The 10,457-nt window shown below is 52.9% G+C and overlaps 1 protein-coding gene across 1 annotated transcript; it reads left to right on the plus strand.

Moving 5' to 3' along the window:
• The first annotated feature begins 8,158 nt into the window (after positions 1 to 8,158).
• On the plus strand, positions 8,159 to 10,457 carry LOC112885763 (zinc finger CCCH domain-containing protein 33-like). The gene has a single exon (XM_025951400.1). It carries the CDS (start codon positions 8,348 to 8,350, stop codon positions 10,127 to 10,129), a length of 1,782 nt encoding a protein of 593 aa, XP_025807185.1. The 5' UTR covers positions 8,159 to 8,347; the 3' UTR covers positions 10,130 to 10,457.

The raw sequence follows: 10,457 nt of genomic DNA on the forward strand, positions 1-10,457 counted from the left end.
TGCTGTGTCCATGGACCATGGATGATGGGTGATAGACGTTACTGTTTTCTGAAGTACAGGCATCAAAGAACTGCGTGATCATGGGGACCAGTACTAACAACAATCATGTAATTGTCCACAGTCCACTCCTAGCTGCAAGTTTGGGAATCACAGCTACCTTCTTTCTGAGAGAGAAGAGACCATCCATGAGGCATGGGGCTTGGCAATGAGAATCCAACATGCCCAGAAGGCCAGAAGAGGTTGTGTTGTTGTGCCTTTAGCCATGGGCCTAGTACCAACAGTAGCCCACGGAATTTTGAATAAGAAGTTTGGAAAACAATATCATTTTCCGGTCCAGCTCGTGGCCTGGCCCATGTCTGGCTAAATCCTATCTATCATTTTTTCAAGCAAAAATCCTCTCCTATCCATCATTGAGCATAGACCCTGATTGATTGTGGCTTGCAACAGGTTAGATTGTTACAATTCGATAATCTTGTGCGTTGACTGCTTCACAAGCTAAAACAATCAAAAGCTCTTTTTTTATTTTGGATTGGAACAGGCTAGATTGTTACATACAATTCAACAATCTGATCCTTGTAGCATATAGATGTTAGATTCCTACAACCTGCAATCTGTCTTTCACGATCCACAAGGTGAAACAAAGATGCCTCACTCATGTAAACAGAGCAAGCTTCTGATTCCCATTTTCCTATTCGCTCAATAAAATGTAACCAAATTGTGTCTATGAGTAATGGCTGTATCTTTCAGTACTAACTTTATTTTGAAAGAAATACTATCTATCATCAGCACCAACTATTCGTGCGTTCTTTTCCAAAAAAAAATGATGTCTTTGGATGCGAAGTAGGAGGCACAGAACCGTAGTAAGTGTTCAGATACAGGGCCAGGGGCGTTTGTGTTGCAGCTCCAAACAAAATGGAACAGATACCTAATTCAGTTGTTGGTGGGGTGGGTCGATCTCCACAGATCCTCCCTGAACCTGAACTAATCATGTCAACCGGAGTCGCAGCAGTTGCAGTTGCCATCAGCACTTGGACAGCACAACGGGCTGAGCCGTTGAAGCAGCTCCGCGATGACCTGGGCTGCTACCTGCCTGCTACTCGATCTGTCAGCGGGTTGTGCAGCAGTCAACGCATGGCACATAGTATGCATGTCTGAGTTGGTTGGAGCTGCGGTGGAATGTATTATATGTTTTCATTTGTTAATTCGTCGCCCAAACTAAAGTCAGGAACGGTTGGTTTCGTAGTGGTTTCAGGCTTCCAGCCGACTTTTTTTCTGGAGTTTCCTGAAAACCTAACACCGAAAGCTAACATTATTAGCAACAATGGCCAATCAGCTTATGGTGTCTAGAGCATTCTGCCGATATAGACGCACTCCTCCAAAACCTGGAGTTGTTAGTCATTTAGTAATGTACACCTAAAAGGATGATGATGATGATTCCATACTCGACCGAACCTCGCGATTCAAAATAAGAAGATTAAAGATTTCTACTTGTAAGAAACCTTGGTCCCTACTTTTTTGCTTTTACTAGAAGTATTAGGATTTTTACTAACAATCAGTTGAACTATATGCATAATTATTGTGCAAAAGTTATATGAATACATTCAGGTAGTTCAAAGATCTTTTAATATGCCATCGACAATTTAGCGATCGATTATCAAAATGCGCCTCCTAATGATTTGAAAAGTTCTAGTACGTCTATTTAAAATCGAACGGAGGTAGTATATATAGGGTAACCTCACTCACTTCATGATGTTGTAGCGAATCAGCTCCTGGCTCGCTCTCTCTCTCTCTCTCTCTCTCTCTCTCTCTCTCTCTCTCTCTCTCTCTCTCTCTCTTCTGTTTCCGCACTCTTTTGGGGAGAGAGTGAAAATTGGACTTGTGGCCAGAGTTTCATGTTGTTCTAGAACATCTCGTGGGAGTGGCTACCACTTGCACGAACGTATGCGCCATTTGCAGTTGCAGCCGAGTTCATACGATGAGAAGAGAAGAAAAGAAAAGAAAGGGGCCGGCAGCCTATTTCTTGCTTTCAAGCAAGAGCAAACAAACCGGCATCCATGCCGTCGCTCGTATTTCGATCCGGAATAGGTAGGGGAAAATCTGTGTCCTCGCGTGCGAATCTAGAGCACTATGTGTTCCTCTGAGCAAAAACATGGCGTCCCAATAATTGGCTTACGTCGCCAAAAACACACTTTTCGAACGATGACTAAATTTTTCATGATTACTAGTAAATAAATAAATATTGGCATTCATGCATTCACTATATATAGATTGATGAGATAAAGGGCAATTTTGACTAACAAGTTTAAGTTCTCCCTGTCTCACATGAAAGTTACTTAAAAATCGCATGTCAGAGGTCGAAGTTTTTTTTTTCCTTCGGAGAAGGTGGAATTTGAAGGTACAGAATTTGACCGCACAGTTGTGGACAGACAAGAATCAAATACATGCACAAACAAAAAGGAGGAAAACCAAGCACCACAAACAGGAACCAGGAAACATTTGGTAACACACGGGTTTCAATTTTTTTTTCTGTGGTTAAGGAGGAGTCCGGACATTAGATGCCACCAGAAGATGGGAGTCACGTGTGGCGCGCAGGGCTCCAGAGCGGCGTGAGAAAGAGTCAAGAGGGGGAACAGGGCGAAGGGGGAGGCGCTTTCAGAGAGCAGAGATCACCGCTCGGCGTCTCCGGTGGTGGCGATGTGACCGGCCTCCACTCCCCACCGCAAATAATCTGCGCCATTATCGCCGCGCGCCCTAGGCGATAGACGCCGGTGGAGTTGCGCCTGTTCGCATGCTGCATGCACGCGCTAGCTTCCGCCGCTCCCGGCCTGCTGCTCGGTGCCGGTCCCTTTCATGGCTTCTTGCTGCTGCCGCCGCGAGGAATTCCGAAAGATTTGTGCGTGAGAGGGAGAGCGAGAGGGGATCGCAGGGGCTGACCTGAGAGCTAGCGAAGGCTTTCGTCGTCCCAATTCCTCCGGCGATCCGCGCACGATCAGGGCCTCAGGGGGGGAGGGGATGGGCATGCGTGCTTTGATGCCATGATCCGATCCGACCGGGCGTCTGGATGTGGGCGAACTAGCGCGGTTGCTCGCGTGAGGCCTTTTTCTCGCTGTTTTTTGTGGCGGAGATCGCGACAGAATTGCGTGTGATTCCGTTGCGACGCAGGTGTCGTCGTGTCGATGAATAGTGCGGTTTACTTCCCGTCAACTGATCAGGTTTTGGCCTCTTGGCTATTTTTGGTTCTGAACAACTGGTGATGGCAACGACGACAACCAGTTGGTTTTCGTGGAAAATAAAACAAATATAGTAGGTGATCGAGGACGAAATGCAAGCCAAATCCACCCGGAAACCAAAACGAGAGGAGCAGAGGATAGAGGAGAAGAAAATAAATGGCAATCATGCATACGCAAGAACGGAACCGCCCATGATTTCTGCTGAAACCACCAGTGCAAGTACCACAATGCTACATAGTAGGTCGGCAGCACGAAACGGCAGTGGGGTTGGCTCTCCATGATCGTGCATGAGACAGACAGCAAAACCTACACCCGCGGGCGGCTAGCTAGCTCACAACCGACCGGAAAACACCACAAAAAGGCGTCTCCGTCCAACTTTCCGCGCCGGATCTTCGTGCAATTCCATGCTGGGTTAGGTATGATCACCACACTTGGCTATGCTCACTCGTTTTGCTGGAGGCTGGAGCTCTCAGCTCTGATTGACCCGATGAAGCCGCCCGAAAGCATGTACTGATTCGATCCTGAGCGGTAGAAGAATGTCAACTTGACAAGACAACCCACTAATCCCGTGGTGGCAGAGATTGTAAAGCTAGTAAGTGTATATACTGTAGATAATATGCAAGTAACCGCATAAAATCTACTGTGCACGCGAGACCGATCGAGGAGCTGCGCGTTGACTGCTGCTGCCGTGTGGCTGGCTTGACTCGCTCCCGGATCCATTCCAAACCCAATCATCCGCGGGAAGGAAGGGAAGCTTCGCCGCGCTGCGTCAGTAGGTGTGCTCTTTCTCCCTCCGCGCGGCCTTGACCGTTGACCGGTCGTCGATCCGCGGGAAGGGGGGCCGGCCGGCGGGGGACGGACCGGACGGACGGGGGGGGGGGGGGGGGGTCGACGACCGCTGACCGGCTGACCACCGTACGTACGCGCCCGGTCGAGCCTGACTGACCTCGAGACGACGACGACGTCCTTGTTGGCTAGCCTCGAGCGGAAGAGAAGCAGCCGGAAACTCCATTATCCGAAACGTCACCGCGACTGTCTGCAGCTCTGCTACGCGATCGATCGACCCTTCCTTCTGCCAAGTGAAGTGCCGGTGAACTGCAGGCTCGCACGGCACAACTGCACAAACAAGCAAGTCTCGCAGTCACCTAAATGAAAGCTGCGTTTCTTACCATATCTACTATACTGTATGTATGAAACTGCGCTAGCTGCTGTAACGAAAGCAACGGGCGGGAACAATACATGCATGTACACAGAGTACAAGTTTCTTTCAGGAAAAAAAATAGAGAGATCGAGAACGCAAGTAGTTTAGTTTTTACAGTACTTTTTAGCAGGCTTGTTATGACGAAAGCTCTGCTGCCTGCCCTAGGTGTTCCATGGACGGATGACTCGGTCTCCGTCGTCGATGGTCCGCGAGCCAATTTATGAGCTGCTGACTTGCCGCTGCACGATATTCCATCGGGCCGTAGCCATCCACGACAGCCTGATCTCAACTCTGTGAATTCCCCCGGCCGGTGGGTACGGTGCAGTGCAGGCGCGTCAGCGTGTGCACGGGCAGGCAGCAGGGATGGATCGGGGATGCGTCGCTGAAACTAGTTTTGAGCTTCTTTTTTTTGGGAGTCACAGTAAAGACTTTTCTGTATCGAACTTCTTCTTCTTCTTTCTCTCAGATCAGAGAAGTGAACCCAACCGCGAGCATCCAGATAAATGGTCCACCGCTGGGGAGGTTCTTTTGTGAATGACAGAAAACAAAAGGAAAATAAGATGATCCTCGAATACAAAAAAAAACCTTTTAAATTCGTCTTCCTAGCCTTCTCTCCACTGATAAAACTGGTCCTCTTCATAAATTGGCATTTACGTTTTCAACCAGAACCTGCGCCACCTCATGCGTGTGCACAGTACACATCTGGGGAGGGATAGTAGTGTGCTGGTCCTGCACTCCTGCTAGTCCCTGCTGGATCCAGTTCCACAGGTGGAACCCATTTTCACCGTGTGCACGCCTCGCTATTTGCCACCGCTAGCAGCTAGCAGGTGTACGCTTGTCTGCTCTACACAATTTACATACAGACCGTGGTAGGGTAGGACAGAAACCAATTGCTGGATAAATTGTTGGTAAAGCAACCGTGCACTGTACTACGTATACCATAACCGTGTTACTCGATACCGCCAAAAGGAAAATAACCCCGTGAAGTGAGCTAGTTTTCTCGATGCTTTAAACCCCGTCGGCCATGATTTTTCTTTTAGCACGTTTTAAGTTTTCTGGACAGAGATTACGCACTGAGATCCGAAGGACTAGCTAGACTAGTAGTATGATGGTGCAACAAGATGATCGTGGTAGGATTTGGTGTAGCACGACATGAGAAACATGGCCCATCACTATCAACTGGTGCTATGGTTGCGAAAGAACACTGGAAAAGAAAAGAAGAACAAGATGTGAGAGGCAGCACGTAGACCATGGTTACATTAGCTGGGTACCATCAAAAGCTAGCCTAGAGTCTATGAAGCTCGATCTTAGTTCAGTGATCTTCATCCATCAGATAAAAGTATTGGCTGCCTTTTATTTTTCTAATCACTAGACTAATCCGAGCCTGGTCGAGGAAACAGCACGCGCGGATTTCAGTCTCGTCCCCCAGACCGGATATGATCCCGGCGCCAGCCCAGCCATCACGATTCCCCTTCTCCTCTGTCATCCATCCATCCATCCAGGAAGCCAACTAAAAAAGCGAAAGGAGGAGCGCGTGCGTTGACGCGGTCGCGACGGGAAGCCCAAACCAAAACCCATCCGGCTAACCGCAAAAGGCGAAGGCGGTTAATCTAACGGCGCGGGAGAAGCAGGCAGTGGAAGACTGACTCGGAAAGCCACCGCGCGTGGGCCCACCACCACGGCCCCCCCAAAGCACGCTCCAGCACCCACTCTCCCACGAGCTAGCCGCTCCCACTGATCGCCGGGCCCGGGCGAGAGGGGTAGCAGCTGGCAACGCATGGGCGCGGACGCCACTGCCGCGCCCGGCTCAAAAGTCAAGGCCAAGCGGAGCGCGCCACGTGTGCGGTGTGGCCCCGGGGCGGGCGCCCGATATTTTGCCGGCAAGGGGCGGTGACGTGGCGCCCCGGGGCTCCGCTGTCGGCATCCGGCGCGCGGGGCCGGCACGTCAGCGGTGACGGATCGCGGCGGGGGTTAACGGCGTGAGGTGCCGCGGAGGCCGCGCGGCACAGTGCCAGTGGCGCACGCGTGAACCTCGTTGTCCTTGGGCTGGGATGAAAACAAGAGAGATCCGTGGCGTCGCGTCCGGCTGCTGATGCTTCCTGGCTCCGTGGGGCATGTTTGCCAGGGGCAAGATGCTGTCACGTGCACGCGCGCTCGTGCTACGGGCACATGGTAAGAGACCACGGAACACCGGGTGCTAGGTGCATGAGGGAGTACAATTTTCATCTCATATTCTCAAAGATAATACCACTAAGTTTGAATTTTCAAAGAAAATTTGAGTAATGTCCCCATGTATTCAACCTAATAACGCCACAGGGCAGGGCGTTGGATGTACTAAATTTCCACTGACTTTGCTTGGCATTGCTTATTAGCTTAGATGGATGTAGGTGCAAAACTGCAAATAGCAAGGAAATTAAAGCATGCTGGTGGCGTGACATTATCAGTGGGGGGAAATTAGAAGTTTTATGGATCAAAGGTTATACAAGTGTTGGATTCAGATAAAAAAAGTTAGAAGTGGGCCACTACTTGTATGTGACATGTGCATGTTTCTAGAAACCCTACAGCTCCTATGTTTGGTGGCTTCTTTTTTGTTAGGATGGAAAAGAAGCAGCAGCTCTATGAATTTACACTCACTCACACACACACACACACTTACTAGATTGGAGCAGCTGAGGTTTTCATTGCATATGGAAAACAACAAGATGTCAAGCGCTTCATGATTGAAATAGATTTGGGCTGACTTAAGGTCTTCGGCTATGTCTTGGTCATCTTCCATTCTTGTAAGCGCTACAAATAGAAACCAACCATGTTTATCTCTAGGTTCTAGTCGAGTCACAATTCACAAGCTAGTATTTGAGTCAACTGCAAACATGCTATTCCTTGTCAAATCTACGCATGCAATCTTTTTTGGTAAATGTTATACCATGTTTGTCGCATATGGCAAGTGTCTCCATGACAAATCTTACACTGACCGTCATGCGAAATGTGATGGAGAAATTTGTGCGAAGCATCTAAGATTTCCTCTGCTACCCAAAAGTCATTAAACTAGTGTACTCCATGATGATTTTTGGTGAGGTCGTGGCCCTCCACGAAATGTTCCCTGCCAAAGAAACATGTGTACCTCATCCCGTTGCAGCATCCATGGTACCCGCAGCCCCAACTCATCCACCTTAGAAAACCAAACTAAACCAAACCAAATGCTTTTCTTAATCTAAAAAACAAATGCTTTTTTTCTTATCAGCACGGAGATCATTCGGCTTTGTTTCGACATGGGGAGCTCAGGCACTGAGGCAGGGGAGGACGACAGCAACCCGAGAAAAATAATAAAAACCGAGGAAAAACGAAGGGAGGAAGAAGCAACGATGACTTGTGCGCGTCCTGCTTTTGACCACGCGAGCTCGGCGACACCAGAAAAACAATCCAAAGCAAACCCCACGAACATATAAAATCCCTCTCCTTTTTTTTTGATTTCTCTCTCCGCGAACAAAACAAACGATGGCGAAAGCCACACACGGAGAGAGGGAAAGAAAGATGAGAGAGAGGAGAGAGAGTGATGACTCGACTGATGAGAGGGAGAGGTGAGGAGGGGGGGAGAGAGAGACCATCCGAGCTGCTTCCTGTCCTACTTCCTTATCTCTTTCAGCCCCACCCCGCCCCCGCCTTTTCTCCCCCGCCATCCTCCATTATTCTCCTCCCCCCACCTCCCTCTACATATACCCCTCCCGCTCCCCTCCCATTCCTCCTCAACCCACCCACCTCCCACCCCTCACCACCGCGTGGTCCGTCCGCGTCCCCCCTCCTCTAATCGAACCAAGCAAGCGAGAGAGCGCTGGAGTCATTGATCCAAGGACCATATCTATCGGCCGATCCTGCCGCGCCTCTGAACGAGAACGCGCCTTGTTGTGATTACTTCACTATGTGCTCCGGACCTCGCAAGCCGTCGACCCCGCCGCTGCCGGCGGCGACGTCCAAGGACTCGGCGGTGATGGCAGCCCTGCTCCTGGAGCTGGCGGCGGCGGACGACGTCGTGGCGTTCAGGCGCGCCGTGGAGGACGACAAAGTCTCGGCCTTGGACGCCGCGTGCCAGTGGTACGGGCCCTCCGCGGCGGCGGCAGCGGGGCCCCGGCTGCGCCTCGAGCTGCGCACGCCGGCCATGGTCGCCGCGCTCTACGGGAGCACGGCGGTGCTGGCGTACGTGCTGTCCGCCGCGCCGGCGGAGGCGGCGCGCGCGTCGCCCACGGACGGCGCCACGCCGCTCCACCTCGCCGCGGCGGGCGGCGCCGCGGGTGCCGTCGCGGCCGCGCACCTCCTCCTCGCCGCGGGCGCGTCCGCGGACGCGCTCGCCTTCTCGGGACTCCGCGCCGGCGACCTCCTCCCGCGCGCCAACGCCGCCGCCGAGAGGGACAGGGCGCTCCGCGTGCTCCTCAAGTCCCCCGCGGTGTCGCCCTCGTCCTCCCCCAAGAAGTCCGCCTCGCCGCCGCCCGCCCCGGAGCCGAGGAAGGAATACCCGCCCGACCTCACGCTCCCGGACCTCAAGAGCGGCCTCTTCAGCACCGACGAGTTCCGCATGTACAGCTTCAAGGTGAAGCCCTGCTCCCGCGCCTACTCCCACGACTGGACCGAGTGCCCCTTCGTGCACCCCGGCGAGAACGCGCGCCGCCGCGACCCGCGCCGCTACTCCTACAGTTGCGTGCCCTGCCCCGAGTTCCGCAAGGGCGGCGCCTGCCGCAAGGGGGACAACTGCGAGTACGCGCACGGCGTCTTCGAGTGCTGGCTCCACCCGGCACAGTACCGGACGCGCCTCTGCAAGGACGAGGTCGGCTGCGCGCGGCGCATCTGCTTCTTCGCGCACAAGCCCGAGGAGCTCCGCGCCGTCAACCCCTCCGCGGTCTCCGTCGGCATGCAGCCCGCCGTGTCCTCGCCGCGCTCCTCGCCACCCAACGGGCTCGACATGGGCATGCTCAACCCCGCGTGGCCCTCCTCCCCGGCGAGCAGGCTCAAGACCGCGCTCGCCGGCCGGGAGCTGGACTTCGACCTCGAGCTGCTCGCGCTGGACCAGTACCAGCAGAAGCTGTTCGACAAGGTGTCTTCGCCGAGGGCCAGCTGGGGCTCGGCCGGCGGGATCGGGTCGCAGCTGCCCGCCGCGGCGCCCTCCAGAACCGTGCCGGACTACACGGACCTGCTCGGCTCCGTTGACCCCGCCATGCTGTCCCAGCTTCACGCGCTGTCGCTGAAGCAGGCCGGCGACATGCCGGCGTACAACTCCATGGCGGACACCCAGCTGCACATGCCGACCTCTCCCATGGTGAGCGCGAACACCGCGTTCGGGCTCGACCACTCCATGGCCAAGGCCATCATGAGCTCCCGCGCCTCGGCGTTCGCCAAGCGCAGCCAGAGCTTCATCGACCGCGGCGGCCGCGCACCGGCCACCCGCTCGCTCATGTCGCAGGCCACCACCGGCGCCCCGTCCATGCTCTCCGACTGGGGATCGCCGGACGGCAAGCTGGACTGGGGCGTCCAGGGCGACGAGCTGCACAAGTTCCGCAAGTCCGCGTCTTTCGCTTTCCGCGGGCAATCCCCGGCGCCGGTGGCAGCCCCCACCGAGCCAGACGTCTCATGGGTGAACTCTCTTGTCAAGGACGGCCACGCCGGCGACATATTTGCGCAGTGGCCGGAGCAGGAGCAGATGGTGGCCTAATTCATCGATCATCGTTGGCTCATAGCATCTAGCTGACCAAAGTTCTTTCCTTCAATTATTTTTTCCCCTTTTTTTGCTTAATTTGATTCATATGAGATGTTTTTTAGTACATATATAGGCTGTTCACAATAATTATATTTGTTCATCAACAAGAAGCATGGATGCCCAAAGGGAGCTTATACTGATGAAGAACAGCCAATGTTTACTCCTTTCTTTTATTTCTCCTCTCAACGGTTTATAAATAGAGATGTACACAGGAATTCCAACAAGAGTTATTTACTCTACTTGATGTATGAAAGATATCTGGAGAGCAGCAAGATTTGATTCA

The sequence above is a fragment of the Panicum hallii genome, chromosome 3 (genome assembly GCF_002211085.1).
Source record: "Panicum hallii strain FIL2 chromosome 3, PHallii_v3.1, whole genome shotgun sequence".
Taxonomy (NCBI): domain Eukaryota; kingdom Viridiplantae; phylum Streptophyta; class Magnoliopsida; order Poales; family Poaceae; genus Panicum; species Panicum hallii.

Excerpts from the sequence above, each read along its gene's own strand:
- LOC112885763 (XM_025951400.1), top strand. The coding sequence starts at position 8,348 with ATGTGCTCCGGACCTCGCAAGCCGTCGACCCCGCCGCTGCCGGCGGCG.